Raw genomic sequence first — 23,453 nt, forward strand, 5'->3', positions numbered from 1 at the left:
ATGATCATATGGTTTTTATCCTTCATTTTTTTAAATGTGTATCACATTGATTAATTTGCAGATATTGAACCATCCTTGCATAAATGCGTCTGGAATAAATCCTGCTTGATCTTGGTCAGTGAACTTTTTAATGTATTGTTGAATTTGGTTTGCTAATATTTTGTTGAGTATTTTTGTATCTATATTTATCAGGAATATTGGCCTGTCATTTTCTTTTTTTGGTGGTGTCTTTGGTTTTGGTGTCTGGGTAATCTGAACAGAAATCTGTTCAGATTTTTTTATTTCTTCCTGATTCAGTATCAGAAGATTGTATAGTCCTAGGCATTTATTTCTCCTACGTCGTCCAGTTTGTTTGTGTATAATATTTTGTAGTCTTATAATCCTTTTTATTTCTGTGTTATCAGTTTTAATTTCTCTTTCATTTCTGATTTTATTCTTTGAGTTCTTGCTCTTTTTTTCTTGATGAGTCTGGCTAAAGATTTATCAATTTTGTTTATCCTTTAAAGAACCAGCTCTTGGTTTCATTAATCTTTTCTATTTTTATTTTTTTAGTCTCTCTTTTATTTTTATTTGCTCTGATTTTTATTATTTCCTTCTTTTTACTACCTTTGGGCTTTGTTTGTTCCTCTTTCTGTAGTTTCTTTAGGTGTGGGGTTAGATTGAGATTTTTCTTGTTGAGTTAGTCCTGTATTGCTATAAACTTCTCTCTTAAAACTGCCTTTGTTCCATCCCAAAGATTTTGAACTGTTGTGTTTCCATTTTCATTTGTTTCCAGGTATTTTTTTTTTTTTTAAATATTCTCTTCAGGGGCGCCTGGGTGGCTCAGTCGTTAAGCATCTGCCTTCGGCCCAGGGCATGATCCCAGAGTCCTGGGATCGAGTCCCACATCAGGCTTCTCCACTGGGAGCCTGCTTCTTCCTCTCCCACTCTCCCTGCTTGTGTTCCTTCTCTCCTGGCTGCCTCTCTCTCTGTCAAATAAATAAATAAAATCTTTAAAAAAAATATTCTCTTCAGTTTTTTCATTCACTCATTTGTTGTTTAGTAGCATGTTGTTTAGCCTATATGTGTTTCTGCTTTTTTCTAGTGTTTCTTTTTTCTTTCTTGTAATTGATTTCTAGTTTCATACAGTTGTGGTCAGAAAAGATACTTGATATGATTTTAGTCTTCTTAAATTTATTGAGACTTATTTTGCGACTTAATGTGATCTTTTCTGGATAATGTTCTATGTGTGCTTGAAAAGAATGTGTATTCTGTAGATTTTGGATGGAATATTCTGTATATATATGTTAAGTTTATCTGGTCTAATGTATTGTTTAATGACACTGGTTTCCTTATTGATTTTCTGCCTGGATGATCTATCCATTGGTGTAAGTGGGGTGTTAAAGTGCCCTACTATCGTTATATTACCATCAGTTTCTCTCTGTATGTCCTTTAATATTTGTTTCATGTATTTAGATACTCCAGTGTTGGGCATAGATATTTACAGTTACGTCTTCTTATTGAATTACTTTATCATTATGTAATGCCCTTCTTTGTCTCTTGCTACAGTTTTTGTTTTAAAGTCTATTTTCTCTGATAGAAGTATTGCTACTCCAGTTTTGGGGTTTGTTTTTGTTTGGGTTTTTTTTCTGCTTTCATTTGCATAGTAAATGTTTTTCCCATCCATTCACTTTCAGTGTCTGTGTGTTTAGGTCTCAGGTGAGTCTCTTGTAGGCAGCATGTAGATGGGTCTTGTTTCTTTATCCATTCAGTTTTTTTTTTTAAAGATTTTATTTATTTATTCGACAGAGATAGAGACAGCCAGCGAGAGAGGGAACACAAGCAGGGGGAGTGGGAGAGGAAGAAGCAGGCTCATAGCGGAGGAGCCTGATGTGGGGCTCGATCCCATAACGCCGGGATCACGCCCTGAGCCAAAGGCAGACACTTAACCGCTGTGCCACCCAGGCGCCCCCATCCATTCAGTTTTTTGATTGGAGCATCTAGACTGTTTACATTTAAAGTTTTGATGTACTTATTGCCATTTTGCTTATTGTTTTCTGGTTGTTTTTGTAGTTTTTCTCTGTTCTTCTCTTGGTCTCTTCCCTTGTGATTGATGACTTTCTTTGGTGTTATGTTTGGATTCCTTTCTCTTCATTTTTTGTGTATCTATTACAGATTTTTAGTTTGTTGTAACCATGAGGTTTATATATAATATCCTAAGTATATAGCAATTTATACTAAGTTGATGGTTAAGTTCAAGCACATTCTAAAAGCACTACATTTTTATTCCCGTTTTTATGTATATGACGTCATAGTTTACATCTTTCTCTTTTGTGAATCTCTTCACTAGTGTTTTAGATATAATCAATTTTACTACTTTTGTCTTCTAACCTTTATACTAGCTTTCCAAGTGATTGGTCTACTTTACTATGTGGTTACTTTCACCCATGAGATCTTTTCCTTTCAAAATCTTCTAGTTATGTTTATTCTGCTTAAATAAGTCCCTTTAATGGCCAGGTTAGTGATGATGAACTCCTTTAAATTTTGTCTGGGAAACTTTCTCTCTTCTTCAATTTTGAATAATAACCTTGCTAGGTAGAGTATTCTTGGTAGTAGGTTTTTTTTCTTTCAGCACTTAGGCTATATCATGCTGCTGCAATGTTTATGCTGAAAAATCAGCTGATAGTCTAATGGGGTTTCTCTTGTTAGTAACTTTTTGCTTTTCTCTTGCTGCTTTTAAGATTCTCTCTTTGGGGTGCTTGGGTGGCTCAGTTGGTTACGCATCTGCCATTGGATCAGGTCATGATCCCAGGGTCCTGGGATTGAGCCCCGCATCAGGCTCCCTGCATAGCAGGGAGCCTGCTTCTGCCTTTCCCCCTCCTCCCTGCTGTGCTCTCTCTCTGTGTCAAATAAATAAAATCTTTAAAAAAAATATAAGATTCTCTCTTTATCTTTAATCTTTGACATTTTAATTATTATGTCTTGGTGTGGACTTCATTGAGTTCATCTTGTTTGGGACTCTGTGAATATCTCTTTCTTTCCCCAGGTTAGAGAACTTTTCAGCTATTATTTCTTCAAATAAGTTTTCTGCCCCTTTTCTCTCTCTTCTTCTGGGACCCCCATAATGCAAATATTAATACACCTGAAATTATCTAAGATGTCCTCTAACCTATCCTTAATTTTTTTTCACTTAAGATTTTTAATATTTTCAAAATTAAGATTTTTAATATTATGACAGCTATATCGCCCTTTGTTTTTTTAAATTTAAATTAAATTAACATATAATGTATTATTAGTTACAGAGGTAGAGTTCAGTGATTCATCAGTCTTATATAATACCCAGTGCTCATTATATCACGTGCCCTCCTTAATGTCCCTCACCCAGTTACCCCATCCTCCCACCTCCCTCCCCTTCAGCAACCCTCAGTTTGTGTCCTATGATTAAGAGTCTGATGGTTTGTTTCCCTCTCTGATTTCATCTTGTTTTATTTTTCCCTCCCTTCCCCAATGATCCTGCTTTGTTTCTTAAAGTTCACATATGAGTGAGATAATATAATTGTCTTTCTCTGATTGACTTATTTCTCTTAGCATAATACCCTCTAGTTCCATCCATGTCGTTCCAAATGGCAAGATTTCATTTTTTTTGTTGGCTGAGTAGTATTTCGTTGTGTGTATGTATGTGTATGTATATACATCTATGCATACACACACACACACACACACATATACACACCATATCTTCTTTATCCATTCATCTGTCAATAACCTATCCTCATTTTTAAAAACTCTTTTTTCTTTTTGCCATTCAGTGGGTACTTTCCATTATCCTTTCTTCCAAATTGCTGCTCTGATCTGGGTATCCTAATCTGTTGATGTCCTCTCCTGTATTTTTCATTTCAGTTACTGTATTCTTCAACTCTGGTTGGTTCTTTTTTATATTTTCTATCTTTTTGTTGCATTTCTCACTGAGCTCATTCACTCCTCTCTTAAGTCTCATGAGCATCTTTATAATTATTATCAGGTAAATTGTTTATCTCTGTTTTGTTTAATTCTTTTTCTGAAGCTTTGTCTTACTCTTTTGTTTGGAGCATGTTTATATGTCTCCTCATTTTGTTTGACCTTCTGTGTAGCCTGTGTAGGAACTTACCTGCATAGACTGTGTGTGCCTGGCTGTGTGTAGCTTTGGCTGGCTGACTGGAGCTGTAGTGGGTGCCAGCTAGGGGTCCCCGGGTGTTCTCTGCAGGGGGCATCCTGGCAGGGAAAAGTGAAGCTGGCACAGGTGAGGGTAGGATGGGGGTCTGGGGTGTGCCATGCTGGGTCAGCTGGCACTTAAGCAGGCATGGGTTGGGAGGGGCACCTTGCAAATATGGCTAGATGTGTGGGCTGGGGTCCTGAAGCTCACTGAGGCAGTAGGCGGATTAGAGCATCTAGCCTCTGCTCCCATCTGTGCCACCAAGGTGGACGGGCAACATAAACAGTGGTGCTCACCAGCACCTCTGACCCTGGAGAAAAGTCTAGCAATTTCTCCACCATTTGTCAGATGCTCCAGGGCTAGTGAATGAGTTTCCTTCACCTTTAGTCATTTAAACCTTTTAAACCACAGCTTTTTTTCTGGGCTTCAGGGCACGGGAATCTGCACGAGGGTCCCTCAGTGCTATCCCCCTCTACTCCAGTCCACAATGTCAGGGGAGGGGTACAGTTGTTACTATGTTCCCATCTCTCGTGTCCGTCTGTGTGTGGTCCCTCTGTCTTTTGTTGTGCCGTTGGGTCAGCCATCAGTTGTTCAGGAGGCATTCCTCTATATGTGGGTGTAGAATTGGTGTGACCATGGGAGGACATGAGTTCAAGGTCTTCCTATGTTGCCATCTTGGACTGTCCCTAGTCTGTTTACATTTAATGTAATTATTGATATGGTTGGATTTGGTTCTACCATTTTGCTGTTTTCTCTTTGTCTCGTGTGTTTTTTGTTTCTCCATTCTTCTTTCCTGCAAGTTATAAACCTTATGATTCTGGTGTGTAATTTTTGACTTAGAAGTCCTATGTTTTAAAAATACATAAGCAGCTTTTTATATTTACCCACCTGTTTAGCATTTCAGTGATCTTTATTCCTTCCTGTACCTTTGAGAGTGGTCATCTAGTGTTAGTTCCCTTTGGCTTTCAGAATTTCTTTAATTTCTTTAATCTGCATTGTGGTGCAGATTTGTTGGTGATGAAGTCTCTCAGCTTTTTTGTTTGAAAATATCTTTCTTTCACCTTCGTTTTTTGAAAGTTAGTTTTGTTGGAATTTAATTCAAGGCTGACAGAATTTTTATTCTTCCAGCCCTTTAAAGATGTTCCATTGTCTTTTGGCCTACATTATTTCTGATCCAAAGTTACCTATCATTAGACAGAATATTCTGTACGTAATATGTCTTTTTTTGCCTAGCTGCTTTCAAGATTGTTTCTCTTTGCGTTTGCAGTTTGACTGTGACTTGCCTCGGGACTCTTCTTTACTCTGCTTGGCATGTATTGAGCTTCTCGGATCTGCACATTTGATGGTTTTTTTCCTCCAGTTTTGGGAAGTTTGGGCCTTATTTTTTCAAATACTCTTTGTGACCAATTTTCTCTCTTCAGTTACATGTCATTAGACTGCTGGATATTGTCCCACAGTTATCTAGATAGGCTTTATCTAGGTAGGTTCAGTTTTTCCTTCAGTTTTGTTTGTTTTCAAATTGGTTAATTTTTGTTCATTTAACTTCAACTGTGCTTTTTTTTTTTTTCCTGCCTTCTTTTGCTATTAAGACAGGTCAGCGAATTTTTCATTTACTTTCCAGGTTTAGAATTCTGTTTGGTTCTTTTTTTTTTTTTCCTTCAAATTTATTATTTATTTGAGAGAGCAAGAGAGAGCACGAACAAGGGGAGGGGCAGAGGGAGACAGAGAAGCAGGCTCCCCACTAAGTAGGGAGCCCAACGTGGAGCTCGATCCCAGGACCCCAAGATCATGGCCTGAGCTGAAGGAAAATGCTTAACTGTCTGAGCCACCCAGGCGTCTCTGGTTCTTTTTTATAGTTTCTATTTCTGTATTTCCTCTTTGTCTCTTCCTTATCTACATATTTTCCTTTAGCCCTTCAAGTATTGTAAAGTTCCTTTCTCCAGATGGGAGTTTCTGATGGCAACATGTGGGCCATCCTGGATTTGGTTTCTATAGACTACTTTTTTTCCTTAAGTATGGGTCATGTTTTCTTGTTTCCTCTCGTGTCTAGTGATTTCTGATTCAACACTAGACACGATAATGGTACATTATGGAGGTTCTGGATTCTGTTACAATCCTCTGATGGATTTTTGTCTTAGCAGGTAGTTAATGTGATGAGACTCAAGTTCCAAACTCCTGGGTCCCCTCTGTTAGCAGCAGCTGTAAACTCCACTCAGTTCTTTTCATTGCCAGCTGCTGTTTTTTTTTTTTTTTCCTTGGGCCCCCCTGGAGTCTCCAGCCAAGAAATCTGCATATTTAATAGTGCAGATTTAGGGGTTCACCTCCCCATCCCTTTCAAGGTTCCCTTTAACTTTCTGACTGCTCTGTCAGCCCTGAACTCTGTCCACGGCCACCCGGAACTATGCCCTGTAGAGATGGGTGAGTGCACTCAGGCAAAACATGCAAATTTATAAATCTGATCAGGTGCGGTTTCTCTCCTTCCAAGGTCCACTCTTCTCATTTCTGCCTGATTTTGATCGTTCTCCAGTGCCTTCATGTAATTTTTAAGTATTTTGTCCAAATTTTGTAAATGTTGTCTGGTGGAGGGTGGTGTGACCAAGCTGTTCTGTCATTGGTGGAAGCCAGAAGCCACGCACATACGTTTTTGGACTTACAGTCATACTGCCCCTCAGCCTTGGGCTGCAGCACTGTGGAGGGAATGGGGCTCCTTCCTCAGGAGTGGAGACGGCACAAAGAGCACAATGGGAATGTCTCAGTCGGCTTGGGCTGCCGTACCAAAGTACCCCAGGCTGGGTAGCTTAACCAACAGACATTTTTTCCCTCTGTTCTAGAGACTGGAAATCAAAAATCAAGGTATTGACAAATTTGGTTTCTCGTGAGGCCCCCCTCCTTGGCTCGCACATGGCCACCTTCTCCCTGTGTCCCCGTGGGGCTTTTTCTCTGTGTGTGCGCGTCCCTGGTGTCTCTTCATCTTTCTTAAAAGGATAATAGTCCCGTTAGATCTGGGCCCCACCGTTATGCCCTCATTTAACCTTAATTATCTCCTTACATGCCCTATCTCCAAGTGCAGTCACACTGGGGAAGAGGGGTTCAGGGTATGAATTTGTTGGGGGGACAGATAATTTAGTCCATAGCAGAGCATGATCAAGGCTGGGGGTGGTCTGCGAGCAGGCAGGAGAGGCAGAGCCGTGCCGTGGGGATGGCATCAGGACACATTCCTTCAGTCGTGGAGTCACTCCCCCGTAGAAATGCAGGACACCGCTCTCGTCCAGGCATGTTGTGAAGGGCGAGGGTTCGGTGAGGGCAAGACTGGCTCTGCCCTCGTGGAGCCTATGGCCGAGGAAGATGAGGAGACGTGCAGACACTGAGGTTGTAGAGCGGTGAGAGAGGACGTGGGAGGCGCCCTGGGAGCACCGACAGAGGGTCCTCCAATCAATGTGTGGGTCAGGGAAGGCTTCTTTGAGGAGATGCTTTTCTAAACCAGAGCCCGAAGTGTGAGTCAGGGGTCAGCTGTGGAAAAAAAGGGTGTCAGGCCAAGCACATGGATGGGCAGATGGGGGGGCCCCAGGGTCGAGGGGGGCTCTGCACACTGGGGGAACAAAGTCATTTAGCACAGCTGGAGCTGGAGGCATTGCAGGAGCAGAGAGGTAAGGGATGAGGCCAGAAAAATCGGTTGGGGCCGGCTTCTGTGTCAGATTGTAACTTTGTCCTCCAGATGGGAGGTTCTTAAAGAGAATGACGGTCTCCTTCCACTTGGAGCCCCCTTTCTGGCACAGTGAGTGCCCGGCGAGTGTCGACATGTGCCACGTGTTATGATTTGGGGGAGGGGGCTGAGGGGGGAGGGTAGGGGGTGCGGGTGACCTTGCCTCCTCGGTAGAGCAGGTGAAGGGCCTGCAGGTCGCCGACTGCCTCCGGCTGCACCTGCCGCAGGGCTCCGGGTCAGCTGTGCCCTGTTGTTGTTCAGCCCTGGACAGCGAGTCGGCCTCCAGCAGCATCCGCTTCAGCAAGGCCTGCCTGAAGAACGTCTTCTCGGTCCTGCTCATCTTCATCTACCTGCTGCTCATGGCCGTGGCGGTCTTCCTGGTCTACCAGACCATCACAGACTTCCGTGAGAAACTCAAGCACCCTGTCATGTCGGTGTCTTACAAGGAGGTGGATCGCTACGACGCCCCAGGTAGAGAGCCTGCCCCGGACGGACTGGGGCGCCGGCTTACAGAGGAGCCCCCGTTGCACTCACTCGCCATGCTGGGCACCACAGGCAGCCGGAGGAGCCCGAGCCCCGTCCGGATGTAGCGGACACACCCAGGGAGCTGCTGTCCGTATGCAGCACAGTGTGTCCTGTGCCGAGCAGAGGGGTGGACAGGGCTGGCCGTGGTCACTGCAAGGAAGGCTTTGCACAGAGATCGGACTTGAGCTGGGCTTTGAGAGACGAGAAGCGAGTTTTTCTGGGAGGGGGATTGGCAGGAGCAAAGGCGAATATAGGGAGGCACGGCTTCTCTGGAGAGGCTGTGTCTAGCCTGGCTGGAACTAGAGGCCAGTGGTGAGGAGCAGTGGGAGCGAAGGGAGGCAGGGGGTAGAGCCATCCAGAGGTGGTTGGGGCCCTGCGTGGGGAGGGGGCTCCCTACCTTTCCTGTCCCGTCCGGAGGCCAGTCCCTGAGCAGGCAGTCATCTGTGCCAGAGACTGTAGTGTCTGCCTCCCGGCCGTGAGGCTCATGGGGTTCTGGAAGCGTGGGCGTGAACTGAGCTCTGAGGGCGCCGGCCGTGCCCACCTGCTCTGCGCACAGGATGCCCGACTGCCCCTGTGGATGGCCCGCACGCAGGGCGAGGCCAGAGTCTCGGTGCCTTTTGCCTGGGCTCCTGGAAAGTGTGCGGCTCGCAGCTTCTTCACCCATCTTTGTCTATCTTGTGTTTGTCCCTCTTCTCTGTGGGCCTGCTTTGGTCCCCGAATCCGCGGTTTCAGCATCTGTTTCTGGTCTCTGGGTCTCCGAGCTCTGCCGGTGTCTGGTGCCAGTCGCTGCTCTCAGGTGTTTCTGCCACCGAGGGTGGACAGGTATTGTCAGTAGAGCCTCGAATGAGGTGCTCTGGCTGAGGTGAGGAAGGGACCGTTGGGGTGCGACTTGCACACCTGGAGCCCCTGATCAGAGCGGGAGGCGAGAGGCAAAGTAAGCTGTGGGGAGTCCCACAACCGGGGGCCTCCCACTGAATCCGTGGGTGGGTGGTTGGGGGGGGGGGGTTGGCGCTGCCAGGCTCTGTCATGGAGGCCCCCTCGGGGTGTCTCGAGCAGGGTCGTGAAGTAAGGTGGGTTTTGGTGCAGGCGCCAGGGAGGCTGCACCCCAGGCCAGGAGAGGGGCTTTCTGGGAAAGGGACTGTGTCCTCCGTTAGAGTAGGGCTTTCTGGGGGCAGCAGACTCGGCTCCCCACTCTCCATAACCCTCTTCTTCTCCCTCCTCTGTCGTCACCCAGGGAGTCTTGAACTTGGGTTGTGGGTGGGTGTGAAAAAATGTGCGTGACGTGATATTAGGAGTGTGGCAGGGACCATGACTTCTGACATTCCCTTTTTCCTGTCTGTGCCCCGTAGGGATTGCTCTGTACCCAGGTCAGGCCCAGTTGCTGAGCTGCAAGCACCATTACGAGGTCATTCCGCCTCTGAGGAGCCCCGGACAGCCGGGCGACGTGAACTGCACCACCCAGAGGATCAACTACACGGACCCTTTCTCCAGCCAGACCCTGGTAACTCCCGTCCGCTGTGCCAGGCCTGGGTGGGGGGCTCCGTCAGCCCTACGCCCTGCGGGCCCGGGCTGCTTTCTGCCCCGGGGCCACTCGCACTCGCTTTGTGCAGGCCCTTGGCCCCCAGCAGCCATGAGGCTGTCCCAGTTGGAGTCATGGCCATGGCTGGCTGGCCTCTGTCAGGAAGGGCTGTGGGGACTTCAGCATTCTCCGAGGGATCCTCGGGGATTCCTGACGTTGTGATAAGATCCCGCCCTTGATGGAAGGATGAAGGGTTGCAGGGTGAGGCCAGTGTGGCGTAGAGGCAGTCCTATACCTGAGCGCCCGACAGAACTGCCACATGGGGTCGACTGAATGATTCATTCCTGGGAGCGAAGCCTGGGAATCCGTATTTTGGAATCAATAGGCCACTGTGAAGAAGCCGGTCTGGGTGGGAACGAGGATCCCCAGCCCTGGCGGCACCTGCCCAGGGTTTTGAAGGCAGAGAAGGAATTTTGTATTTATTTCCATCTTCTCTCTTGCATCCCATGTCCTTGTTCCAGGGAGGATTGAACGGGGCTGAGTAAAGGTTTTTCGAATCAAAGAGAGGAAAGGGGTTTTCAGGTAGGGGCAGCCGCTTGCCGCGTTTGTGTCTGTGCACAGTTCCGGTAGCTGGGAGCGCTGCAGGGGCAGGAGCCCCCAGAGTGGCAGGAGGCGGAGTGAGAGGAGCTCACGTGGCTCCTGGGGTGGGCCTGAGTTGGAGAGTCCTGCTGGGACTTTTACTCTAGGCTTCCTCCTAAGAGCCGGCTGAAATTATTCCCTCTGCTGTAGAACTAGAGTAAAGCAAAGTTTCCATGGGGGCCCCACAAACCCAGAACGGGTAAATCGGGTCAGGTGGAACGAGCAAACAGACAGAGTGCACACCCTGGAACAGGCGAGGAGAGGCGTGGGGGAGCCGAGAGCCTTCCTTCCGGCTCCCAGCTCGGCGTCAGCAGGCGCAGAGGGCAGGGCAGCGGTCAGGGGCAGTCGTCACGGGACCGTCCTTGGCAGGGCCTGCTCTGTGTCCTGCCCTCCTGGGGCGCGCGGAACTGGTAGGCATAGCGTCTGCCTCTGGGTAAGAACGTTCTCGGTGGAGGCTCAGGGGAGGTTCCCTGCTTGGGCGCTGGGGCAGCACAGGAACGGCACAGCTTGACACTGGGCCTCCACAGCTGACCGGGGCGACAGGTACCGGAGGGGAGTGTCTTCCCAGGAGAGAAATCTGCCCAAGACCCGGCCTGCGGGCATTGCCTGTCCCCTGCTGCGGGCTGTCAGGCCCAGGCGAGTGCGGGCCGCAAGAGGACGCCCGGGGGGGGGGCACTCGCCCCCCAGACCTGTGCTCGTCACCCTGGCCCACCCTTCAGCAGTGGGAATGAGTTAAGGCTCATTGGACATCTACACGAAAGCAACGGCATAGAAAGGAGGACCGAGAGGAGCAAGCAGGGCGGATTCTGTAGAATAGGGAAAGGATGCTAATTTAAATGAAAAGGAACATATTTTTAGAAACGTTAAGGAAGATCTGGATGTACCCTAGGAACGCTGTGTGGACCCCAGCCGCCGCTGTCCGCTCGGGGTGGCCNTAAGGACCGCCCCCCGCCCCCGCTGAGCCGCGCCGCCCAGGAGCCCCCACGCTCGTTCCCACTCCTGGTGGTGCCGGTTGTAGTCACGGGATTTGAGTACATATTATAAGCTCCCGTGAAATACGGGCGCACAGGAGGGTTGTTGGCGCAGAAGCTGCGTTGAAGGCCCTCAGCGCCTCCAGCTCCGGGTGACGCTCGGTCCCCCCCGGCGGTTCCTCACGCGCTTCCTTGCGGTCCGCAGTCGTGAACTGGGAGCAATTCTGGTCTCCCCGGGCGCCGGGTCCCCCACCCAAAGCAGCACGGGGTGGTGAGGCGGGGGAGGAGGGTCAGGGAAGAACTGGAGGGCTCCTGCAGGGCCAGGGGCCAGCACACGGCCTCTGTGGGGGCGCCGGTGACGCCCGCGGGGGGCGGCCTGGGGCGCCTCTGCAGGCACCGCAGAGCACCTCGATTAGAGGCCTCTGTGCGCTCCGTGGCCCCGGGCAGATCTGGCCTCGGCGGACGTTCTCCCAGGCCGTGGCTGGAGTGGACATGGGACAGTGCGCCCCCACTTTGCCCTGCCGCCGCCGCCGAGGCCTTGGAGGCTGGCTGGTCCTCCTGCTCCCGCCTCCGCCCCCTTGGTGTGCAGTGCGCCGTCTGGGAAAGGGGTAGGATGCACGCTGCTTGCATCCTGGCCAGTCTGTGTGCACGTGACCTCCCAGGGGTCTCCTCCGAGCTGCTCGGTCAGACTTGAGGTTCTCGTGTTTCCTGGTCTCTCGTGCCCTGAGTTCAGTGCACTTTTACCACGTGATTGGCTCTGCCACAGTTGGGGCCACCGCCGCTCCAGCCTGTAGCACCCGTTCCTTTCCTCACCGCCTGCCGTGTTCCTGGGGTCCAAGTGGTAAGCCCTCGCCTCTTTCGGTTTGTCCCCAGAGCATTCCAGTTCCAGAAAGTAGCTTGTGTGTTGGGTGGAGACTAGGCGGAGCTGCTGTGCAGAAGCAGACACACCAGACAGACACCGTGGCTGAGCCCAGAGACAAGTCTGGTTATTTGGAGCCAGTGGGGCGTGTGGGCGGTGGGCACGGTGGGCGGTCAGCGATGGCTTCTGTCCATCGCTCTGCCATCCACAGGGCACGCTCTTGGGCCTCGGTAGCAGCCCTGGCTTGTTGGCACTGGCTCACGTGCCCGCTCCCAGAGGGTGAGGACAAGTGTCTCCCTGTGACGGGCACTTGTGGTCCCCTGAGTCACTGCTGTGCACGTCTGGGAACTTCATCACGTGGCGGCGGCTGGGGCCAGAAAGGAGACTCCTGCCGGGTGGCCGAGCTGCTGAATCTGGGATTGGGGAAGCGGTTCTAGCTAGTTTTCCAGGAGGAAGTGGATAGTGGGAACCATTAGCATTCTCTGCCGCCACCCAACATGTCACAGGAAGTTTGAAAATAAAAGGGACAGAGATCCCTGGGGAAAATGCAGCAAGAGGCAGGCAGAGTGAAGGGCAGCTTTCATATCAGTCAAACTGGAATACCAGGTGCGAAGGGCTCCAAGAGGGGGGTTTAATATGGAGAGAAAATATATGCCTTTCCACGAAGATGTAGCATTCAGAAAAGTCCGTATGTGCAAAAACAGCATTCCCTTTGTATATTTTAGGCAAAACCTGCTAGAAATAAAAAATACCCATCGCCTTAAACGGTGACTAAATTCGTACTTTCCGCTCTCACGCTCACAGATGGAATAGACACAAAGGAGTAAGGAGAAGGGTTGAACAGCCCCGCGCACAGATTCAGAGTGCCTTGTGTGACACCTTGTGCCTGACAGTGCTCACTCTCCCAAATGTCTGTAGAGTGTTGATAAAAGTTATTGATGTAAAGATGTTTTTTCCCCAAATTAATCTATAAACCCAGTGTCATCAGTTAAAAAAGTCCCAGTTCATTTTTTCATGGAATTTAACAATCTAGTTTTAAAAGTTCTCTTAGAAGAGCCCCTGTACAACAGTCAGCCCTCTGGGTTTGGGGACAGGGAGCAGCGTCACAGAGGGGACCTGCCCGGTAAGATGGCAGAACAGTGTGAACCCGTGGGGGTCAAACTTGCCTCTGTCTGTTGTCTGTATCACACCAGATACAAAACTGAAAGCCAGGCATGTAAAGCATCTGAATGTAAAAAAGTTTAAAAAGTGTTATAAAGAAATATAGGAGAGGGGTGCCTGGGTGGCTTAGTTACGTATCCCACTCGTGATTTCAGCTCAGGTCATGATCTCAGGGCTGTGAGATCAAGCCCTACATCACGGTCCCTGCTCAGCGGGGAGTCTGCTTGGGATTCTCTTTCCCTCTGCCCCTCCTCCCACCATATACCTCTCCCCATGCACCCCCCCCATGCTCTCTCTCACGCACTCTCTCTCTAAAAAAAAAAAAAAAAAAGAAAGGAAAAAATATAGGTCGTTGATATAGTTTTACCCAGAAACCATAAAGGTAAAGATTTACAGATATCACTGTATCAAATTTAAAGCTTCCTTTAGCAAATGACATTAGAAACAAAGTTGATGGAAAAGTGACAGCCTGGAAGAAAACATTTGTACATGTAATGGATGTAAGCTAGCATCCTTTTAATTAATTAATTAGAGAGCGAGAGTACGCATCAGCAGGGGGAGGGGTGCATGGCAGAGGGAGAGAGAGAATCTCAAGGAGACCCCCCTCTCAGCAGGGAGCCTGACTTGGGCTGGATCTCAGGACCCTGAGGTCATGACCTGAGCTGACATCAGGAGTCAGATGCTCAATGGACTGAACCACCCAGGCTCCCCACTGATGTCCTTTCCAAGTAAAGGGCTCCCCTCGCGCAGGCAGCCCTCGAGAAAAGTGGACAGAAGACAGTTGCTCTCTCAGCTGTGGTCCAGCGGTACCCGCAGGGCTGAGCAGGAGTGAGCATGGACAGCGGGGGGTGGGGGGGAGGTGGCCTGTGGTCATCTGGGGTATGCCAGGCGAGGAGCTTTCCAGTCACACTCAGTGTCTTGGGGGGGGCGGTGGTGGCGGTCAGGAGCAGAGCAGCTGTAGCTCCCCCAGGGCTGATTCTGGCCTTTGTGTCTCTGTAGAAATCTGCCCTGATTGTCCAGGGGCCCCGCGAGGTGAAGAAGCGGGAGCTGGTCTTCCTCCAGTTCCGCCTGAATGAGAGTAGCGAGGACTTCAGTGCCATCGATTACCTCCTCTTCTCGTCTTTCCAGGAGTTCCTGCACAGGTGGCCTTCCAAGTCCGCAGCGGGCTTCCCCATCCCGGGGCGGGGGCAGGCACTCGGGGCTGCGATGACCCACCAGCCCGGGGGACTGACCTGGAGCTCCGTGGCTCGGGGAGACCTGTCTTCACAAAGTGCAGCAGGTCTGGTGTGGTGTGTGTTCAGACTGGCGGGCCAAGAGGCTTGGTCCTGTTGCTGCCAAGCGAGGCGGGAGGAGCTGCTGGGACCTCGTGCACCCCCCGAGTCCCTGGCCCGAGCCAGGTCTCCCCTGCGGTGTCAGGGGCAGTGTGTCTAGCCCTTAGTGTGTGTTTGCCACATGTGTTTAATATGGGTATGAAAGTTCCTGTCTGCCGGGGGGGATCCACCGGTGCCCTCTCTGGGGCCTGGAGTGCTCACTGGGACTGGGAACATTTTCTTCCCATCCTCGAGCCAGTGTGACTCAGGCCTCTGGGTCCTGCTGAGCCCGGGGCTCCATTGAAGGGAAGCAGGTGGCAGTCACCACGGAGGAGAGGCCACTCCCCTGGCTGAGGCCCTCCCCCTGCTCCGTCCTCTGTTTCGGAGCTTGAAGCCTCTGCTGTGAAGTCTTTGACCCTGTCTGCTCCCCAGCATTCCCTCTGTCCTCCCTGCGTGGAGCTGCCGGCTGGGCAGATACCATGGGTGTCCAGTCTGGTGAGGTTCCCCTCACCGGGTCTCCCAGAGGGAGGCTGGCAGGCTCATCTGCAGACTCGCGGCCAGTGCTCTGGGAGCAGGTGGGAAGGAGGAGGGACTCCCCTATGGGGGGCCACCTTGAGGTGGGTGACAGTTCTCCGTGTGTGTGCAAACCGAGACACAGAGCTTGGAGAGGGAGCAGGAAGCAGGCAGCATCCTGGTGGTACCAGCCAAGAGACCAGCTCGAAGGGGGGGCTTGAGTTGGAGTGTGGCCGAGTTTGAATCCTGCTGTTGTGCCTAACAGGGCCCTTTCTTCTCTGTCTCCCAAGCCCAGACAGGGTGGGCTTCATGCAGGCCTGTGAGAGCGCCTATTCCAGCTGGAAGTTCTCCGGGGGCTTCCGCACGTGGGTCAAGATGTCCTTGGTGAAGACGAAGGAAGAGGACGGGCGGGAAGCGGTGGAGTTCCGGCAGGAGGTGGGTGGACCTGGACCTGCTGTCCGTTGCCGGCCGCCTCCACCCTCGACTCGGGGGTGGAGAGGAGCTTTGCAGAAGGGATGACCTCTAGGCAGTCTTCAGAGTGGGAAGGGACCCCGTGCTGGGGCGGAGACATGTTCCTCAGGCCCTTCCCTGGGCCACCGTCGGTCTTCGCCCAACATACGGGCCAAGCCGAGACGCCTGCGTTTCACAGGACAGGTGACTCACCTTGCCCAGCCGGGGTTCTTGGCCCTCAGAGGCTGCGGGCCACATGGAAGACAGGGGATTTGCAGGGAAGAGACACTCGATACGGTGGCCTCTGAAGGATTGTGCATGTGATGATCCACTGGGATGTGCTTTCGTATTAATTTCTTTATCATCCTTTTTCTATTTCTGAATATTTTGAAAGGCGTGTCGTGTTAGAACAGTAATAGTAATGTTACATCACTTCTGAAAGTCATATGTGTGTTGGGTATATGCTCAAAATGTGATCCTGATGGGAAGTGCGATTGAAAACTTGCAGTCCACTGGCCTGGAGCCCGGAGACGTCCCGACGGTAGACAGGAGAGGACCCGGGGAAGAGGCCCGGCAGTGCGGATGGGAGGAGAGGGCATTTTGGTTGCCACAGCAGGGCTGTTTGTCAGTTACCACTGAAAACAAGGCTGCACCCCTACCTTTGGGACCTCCACTTTGGCTGTGGCTGCCCCCCTGCCCACATCCACACCCAGAGCCAGCCATCTTGTGTATCCGTGGCTGGGTCCTGCAGAGGCAGCGAGGAGACGGGTCTGTTCTAGAAAACTCTGTTCCTCCTTAGAGGAACGCCTCTTAAGAGATGTTCTGTTGGGCTGGACTCTGAGGGGCAGCATCAGGAAAGGCCTGGGTTGGAGTAGAAGGACCGACTTCCACCCCCGCGGCTGTCATTAGCCAGGAGCCATGTTCTCGTCTGGGTCTGCCCCTTCCCTGCCCCTGGTCCTCAGACTACTCCAGATTAGAGACCTTTGGGAAGAGCTTAACGCTGATTCCCTTCAAGAGGGACAGGCTTTTCTCCTGCCCTAGGGTGTGGCAACTCCCTGGCCATGGGTCCTTAACAGATAACTGTCACCACCTGGATTTTTACTCCACACTCTTTGGGAGCTTCCAGGACCTTCCTCATCGGGCCCCACGGAGGCTGAGGAAAGGAGACACCATACGTTCACCTCACAGTTAGGAGCGGCCTGCCTCCCCAGCTCTCCCCACAGCTCCCCCGTGACCGGAACTCAAAGGGGCCGAAGTCCCAGTGAACCTATGCATTTTAGAATGTTTGTGCCTTTTGTTGCTATCTAAACTGGAAGTTTTTTGGTGGGTGACATGACCTCTTTAGAACGAAGTTTAAAAGTTTTTTTTATAGACTGTTTTAAAGTTTAGAAAACTTAGTGTAGTTATTGTCTCATTTGATCGTGACCGTGGTGTAGGCGCTTTGTCGGCTGTGGGGTGAGTGGCTCAGTGAGGCTCAGGTCAGGGGTGGACACAGCCCTTCAGCTGGACCTGGGCTTCTGCCCCTGGGACCTGTTTGCTCTCCGTGACATCACGCAGAGTTTCTGGTAATTGCTAACCAGATCTTACCAAGCACACGTGCTGTTTGCAGGGAATGCTCAGCTGGGTGGGTCTGTGAGGCTGCACTTCGTCCCTGTCGACCTGAAGCATTGAAACACTCCGCTTTGAAGATCAAGTATTTTGAAATTTGAGGTTTCTGTGGCTTCTCATTATGCCTTAACATGATACTTTGAGTATGGTTTAATCGTGAGTCCAGATACATAACGACGATTTTGGTGATAATCCAGAATAGCTATTGTACATCCCAGATCCTGTTCCTTTCCCTAAGGAACTGGAAACCAGGGTAAAGTCTCGGCTCTGGTACCAGCTTATGAGATTTTTGGCTTTCTCTGTCCAGAAGATGGCAGGAAGAGAACCAAGGTCCAAGATCCCGTGACTCCTCTCCTTTCCTGTGACCCAGGCTGGGGAGTGGCACCGAGGTGCTAACACTGCTTTCTCTTTTCCACCTAGACTAGTGTGGTGAACTACATTGACCAGAGGCCAGCCGCAGAGAAAAGTGCTCAGCTGTTTTTTGTGGTCTTTGAATGGAAAGATCCTTTCATCCAGAAAGTCCAAGATGTGAGTATTAGTTCACGTTGCAAGAGCAGACTCCCTGCGCTGAGCTGTTTGACCCATCCTTGCAGGCTGTCCTCGTCCTTTCATGCACAGATTACTTTGTCATTTATGACTTTGCGTCCTCTGTTGTGTTTCACTGGCCTTGCCGTCACAGGACAGGTGGCCTGTGAAGGTGGGGGCTTCATCTTTTGTTCACCATCGTTTATCTACCATCTGGCAGGGTGCTTAGCACAGAGTACGTGCTAGGTAGTAATGTTAAGTGAATGAACCAAGTGGAATGCATGGATTGCATTAAGCTCGGGTCTAGAATACGGCTCTCGGAAGCCATTCTTTTTTAACGGGTCTCTGTTGGATAATAATCCTTATTATTTGTTGTCAGAGCAGAAAGGTACAAATAAAAATTAACAGCACGTCAACTAATGCCAGATGCCGACTCCGTCTTGGAGGGGAGGAATGATGGGACAGCTTTGCTAAAGGAACGTTCCGGGGAGACACCATCCACCAGAGCCAGTCCCCGATCTGATGCTGATGGGCGTTTAGATAATCCCAACACGTCCTGGTGTGGTCGTGGCTGAGGGGAAGCGCCGGCCGTGGCCGAGGCCCACGCGTGGAGGGGGTGTGTGACAAGAGCTCCCCCCACCCCCGGTGAACCGTGGCCTGGCAGGGCTGCGCGCCGCTGACCGAGGCAGGGTTCCGGCGGAAGAGCGGCCGCCTTGGGCTCTACCCGTGAAGCGCGTGAGGACGCGTCTTCCACTCCCGCTGTTGTTCAGGAGGCTGCACCCGAAAGAGGCCTGCTTTTGTCGCGCGGTCACTCCGCTTCACCGCAGCCCTGAGCTTTGGCGCCGGTGTCACCGTCTTGTGTCTGCGAGCCCTGAGGCTCCGCTGTCCAAATTCACCCTGCGGTTACGGTGCTGGGGACTCAGAACTCCCCGAGGCGGCCTCGGCCTAGAAGCGGTCAGCAGTCAGGGGGAGCGCGGGTGGTAGCGGTGACGGGGCGCGTCCCAGACCAAGCGTGGCGGCCGCAGGGGTTTGTGGGGCGGGTGCCTCCGCCAAAGTCGAGAGGGTTTCGGCTTCGTGGTCAGAGAGCAGAGCTGCAAGGGGCCGGGACGGGGCAGTACACTGGGCTGGGGAAAGCCTCGGGGCCGGGCGAGCAGAAGGCACAGCCTGGGGGCAGGAGTGCGGGCGTGAGACCGTCGGGGGACTGGAGGGAGGGCAGGTTGGAGTAGCTGAGAGATGGGACCAAAACGGGAGGAACTGACCTGGTGGCGTGCGTATAGTTTTGGGGCAGATTTGTCTCAAAGCAAGTTCACTACTGCGGATGAGGCCAGAAATGTCAGCCTCACTACTGAATATCTAATTTGTGCAAGAGCTTTTTTAAGAAACAGTTTTTTTCCAGGATCCGTTTATGGTAGGGGGACATGAGTATGTTTCTTCTCAGACTTGAGCTCTGTACCTTGAAGGTATCGTCAGAACGAAGTACACTTAAGCAGTTTTAGGACCCGGGTGTTTTTCTTACCACTCCCGTCATTGGGGGTAGGAGGCCCTCGACAGTCACGCTGCTGTAACCTGGGCCTCAGAGCTGAAGCAAACTGATGAGCTTGTGTATGTCGCTGTTTTCCAGATAATCACCGCCAATCCTTGGAACACAATCGCCCTTCTCTGCGGGGCCTTCTTGGCGTTATTTAAAGCAGCGGAGTTTGCCAAACTCAGTGTGAAATGGATGATCAAAATTAGGAAGAGATACCTGAAAAAAAGAGGTCAGGCGGCAAACCACATAAGCTGAGGTGGCCTGTGGTGTTCGTAGAACTGCCCCCGGTGATGGAAGTTCTCGTCACTTCTGGTTTGGTAAACGGAGCGACCAGCGGCCCTGTGCTCACTGGCAACGGGCTTTGCCGGGAGGAGCAGCCTGCGAGACTGCTTCTAACCTGGCCCCAAAAGAGGATGTTTAGAGCCTAATGGAACAGATCCAGTGGAAAACCTATTTAAGTATTTAAATTATTAGTGAACATTTGTGGACGTGTGACTAGGGATTGTGGAAGATGGAATTAGATATGTATCAAGTTTTCTGAAGGTTTGTGAAGCTGCCTTTTTTATTTGGTTTAGTGTATAGTTCAGCTCTAACAAGATAATTAAGGCTCTACATCTCACCTTAGTTTTTTTTCCCCTGACGTTTTTAAAGTGGACAGAAGAGAGTGTGATTTTCTGTTTCCCCAGATCCTGATGACGCAGACGTGCAGGGTAGGCGCACACAGAGGCGGAATCCTGTTTATGACCCCGGTGTCATCTGCCGGCTGCGCTGTCTGGCCACGTGCTCCCATTTGTTAAATTTTAAGTGGGACTTCTTAAAGCTACTAGAAACTAGTGCGAAGATTTCTTGTGGCTCGACTAGCCACCTGCCTGTCTGGCTCGAATATGCTGATGCAGGCGTAGGAGCGCAGCGAGGAGCACCCCGGAGCACCGGGACGTGTGCACAGAGGAGGGGCCTACTCGGTGTATTTTGATGATTTTATTAACAGGTAAATAAAAGGTTAATGCAAAAGGCCTCCGTGCGTGTCTGCTAAGTCGGTACGCGCCGGGGTGCTTCCATTCTGTGACCTCCACGTAAGTGGCCGCGTGAGCTTGGACCCCCGGGATGCATGGATTGGACTCCCGAGGTGCATCATGCCTGCGTTCAAGGAAGGGTAAGTGGCCCAGTCGGGAAGAGTGACAGATGTGCTGCCATGACCAAGCCGTGGTCTGTTCCTGTCCAACAAAAGCACCCATCTGAGAAAGGGGCTCTCGGTGTGACCCTCAAAGCCTACTGCCTAGCTTTTGACAGAGGTGAGTGCTCAGTATTTTTCACATGGTAGCAATGGGGTGATATTTAAGGTTATGGAAATCGTCTCCAGAGCTTCAAATCATTTCATGCCCTCTGCTTCCAAAGAGGACTTGGCAACACTTCCTGCATTTTATAACCTGGCTTTAGGTAGAGAGGAAAAACTCAAATGTGCAAGGGGGTCATTCTTATCTCATGTCTAACTCAGCAAGACACTGTTATTTGATTGAATTACTAAGGATAAACTTGTGCAAACCTTCGCTATACCACAGAAGCACGCACATTCAAATGTGAGCCTAGATCTTGTCTCTCTGTAAAGTCTTTTTTGTAAGGCAAATGCAAAGCCAGGCGTAGCTTAACAGTAGTGGAAAACACGTGTCTGTGTGCATGTTAAAATATCTCTAAAGAGGACACACCACTTCAATATTACTTATCTAATACTTGCTCAAATGCACGTACTGAAACTGCATTTCCTGTACTGTGGAAAGTGGAGAGACCTCTTGCACGTGCTTTAGAGTAAGTAGGTAGTTAGGAAGTGAGCGTTTTTAGCTTGTCAAAGAGAAAACTTGACTACAGCTGCAGCCTGAGGCCGCTGTGACTGCTCTTCGGTGACAGAGATATAAACCTTCCACCAGCAGACATTCAGACCTAACCTTCACTTCCTGCCAGGGCAGGGGCTGGCCCTCTGGTCTGTGTTCTGTAGTAGGATCGCCCTTGCCTTCCTGTACTGCCCCAGCTGTCAGGAACCCGGACTGGCCTTGGGTCAGTGCGGAGGACTTGGCAAGAGCACGTCGATCTGGGTGGCTGGGACAAGGTGGCTATTCGAGACACTAAAATACGAGCCATGCACCAAAAAGAAGAGTTTCTCCTGGGGCCGCAGTGGGTGAAAGGAGTTGCATTTACAGTGACCGAGGAATCGTGTGCAGGACGCAGGCTGGAGTTCTTCATGAATGCAAAAGAGTGGAAAGTTTACAATAATGTCTAATTTCTGACTCGGCCACAATTTCCCTGCACCTCACCCAGGGAAGTGCTGTTTATTATAAATTTTGAGATTTATCCTTGTGGGTCTGTTTTGATTAAAACTGACATTTAAGGTAATTTGAACCTATTCTCTGAGCAGACATGAAGGAAGATGAAAGGATATCCTCAAACTGAACATTTTATGCAGGCATTCTATAAAACAGATGTACTTTGGTAAGTGGCTGCAACAGTCATGTATGTACGAATACAAAAGGGCAGCAGGCTGCTGCTGGGTGCCTCAACTCAGAGCCAGAAAAAGCAAAGACAACATAGGCAAAATACAAACATAGACTTTATTAAATGCTGCTCAATCCCCCAATGAAGATCTTTCATTACAAAACAGTTTTCCACACAACTGCAAGAGATTGGAATGGTACTCATAACAAAAGAAGTGAGAAATACTTGACCAAGTGAAAACATATAAGACCTCTCTAGAGTCAAGAACTCTACAGGGGAACCTACTGCATTTCCTTTAAATAAAGCCAGGCAGTGACAGTGAGCGCTCTGCGTCACCACATTGTGGGACTCAGAGCCGCCTTCCCTGGATCAGGAGGGACTGGAGGAAGGGCAGGTTGTGAGGACTGGAAAGGTCCTGCCTTCAGCCTTCGGGAGGAAGAGGAGGAATGAACTGAGAGGCAAGCTCAGTGTTCGCCTTCGAGGCCTCTGAATCTGGGCGCATCACGCTGGGGGCTGCAGACGAAGGGAGAAGAGTCGTGAGGAGCCATCTGAAGAATTTGGTTTACTTTCCCAGCTTTTATTTATATTTTGTGCTTTAAAAAGTCTGGAGATTTAAGCTTCTGCTCAAATTCCAGAGTGCAGTAATATCTCTAATGAAGGAAGGCTTAGGGCAGGTAACTCCCCCCATCATATTTCTGGGAGCAACAAAGGGAAGGGTAAGGATTACACCTTAGTTTTATTTTAGGAAATTCTTTTTCCCAGGATGTAACTAAGGTCTGCAGCAATGTGAAAAGCACATTATAAAAGGGAAAAATATACAGAGCAGACTACTATTATCTATGTGCAACACAATCAAAAAAAAAAGAATTCAAGTCATAATTCTTACCACTCCCATAATTATCTCACTCATAGATGATAAAGTTCATTCATTTCTGTGAAACTTTAGAAGTGACACAATAAATCATGATTAGACAAAGGTTACAATATACTGTGGCCATGATACAGCACAGGGCTATGTTTAGTCCATATTTTTCATTTACAGTTGCCAGAAAAAAAGTTGGCCTTTTAATTATATTATACTGAGAGGTTTGTTTCATAATTTTTACATATTTCAAAAAAGTGTACAAAACTGCCTATCCAACGGAGGTGGTGGGCTTTTTATTCATCACTTGTATTGCTGAGAATACTGTGCATGTTGTAAGCACTGTTCTGCTTTTCCAGAGCTTTCTTTAGCTTTAGCTCCTCTAATTTTTTCCATAATTCTTCACGTTCCAATTCCTTCTTCTTTTCTCTGTAGATAAACCAAAATTTTTGTAGTCAGAAACCTTTAATTGAGAGCCCGAAGAAACGTGCTGTTTGGCAGTTTGCTGGGGACACATTCACCCACATTTCACTTAAATCCCTTTACTAAAGCATTTGAGGCCAATTACCCGGAGGACCTAATGAAACTCACTGTCACTCTCCTGAGTGATTGATTGCTACGTCTG

General features: G+C 49.8%; 2 protein-coding genes across 5 annotated transcripts in view; one reads left to right on the plus strand and one right to left on the minus strand.

Moving 5' to 3' along the window:
* Window positions 1–20,497, plus strand: part of PACC1 (proton activated chloride channel 1) — a 36,660-nt gene extending 16,163 nt beyond the window's left edge. For 3 of the 4 annotated variants that reach the window (XM_002917182.4, XM_011222267.3, XM_034666889.1), the window contains 6 exons: window positions 8,136–8,345; window positions 9,749–9,900; window positions 14,548–14,690; window positions 15,662–15,806; window positions 17,850–17,957; window positions 19,576–20,497. In XM_002917182.4, coding sequence (XP_002917228.1) covers window positions 8,136–8,345; window positions 9,749–9,900; window positions 14,548–14,690; window positions 15,662–15,806; window positions 17,850–17,957; window positions 19,576–19,737 — 920 coding nt within the window. In that variant the 3' untranslated portion in view covers window positions 19,738–20,497. The remainder of the gene's footprint in view (window positions 1–8,135; window positions 8,346–9,748; window positions 9,901–14,547; window positions 14,691–15,661; window positions 15,807–17,849; window positions 17,958–19,575) is intronic. The other variant, XM_034666888.1, reaches the window with a different exon arrangement.
* Window positions 20,498–22,059: 1,562 nt separating this feature from the next.
* The window catches only part of PPP2R5A (protein phosphatase 2 regulatory subunit B'alpha), a 65,241-nt gene continuing 63,847 nt past the window's right edge, over window positions 22,060–23,453 (minus strand). Inside the window, exon 13 of the mRNA XM_011222266.3 lies at window positions 22,060–23,257. Within this exon, the coding sequence (XP_011220568.2) occupies window positions 23,125–23,257 (133 nt within the window). The 3' untranslated portion in view covers window positions 22,060–23,124. The remainder of the gene's footprint in view (window positions 23,258–23,453) is intronic.

This window comes from Ailuropoda melanoleuca, chromosome 8 (assembly GCF_002007445.2).
Source record: "Ailuropoda melanoleuca isolate Jingjing chromosome 8, ASM200744v2, whole genome shotgun sequence".
NCBI classification, from domain to species: Eukaryota; Metazoa; Chordata; class Mammalia; order Carnivora; family Ursidae; genus Ailuropoda; species Ailuropoda melanoleuca.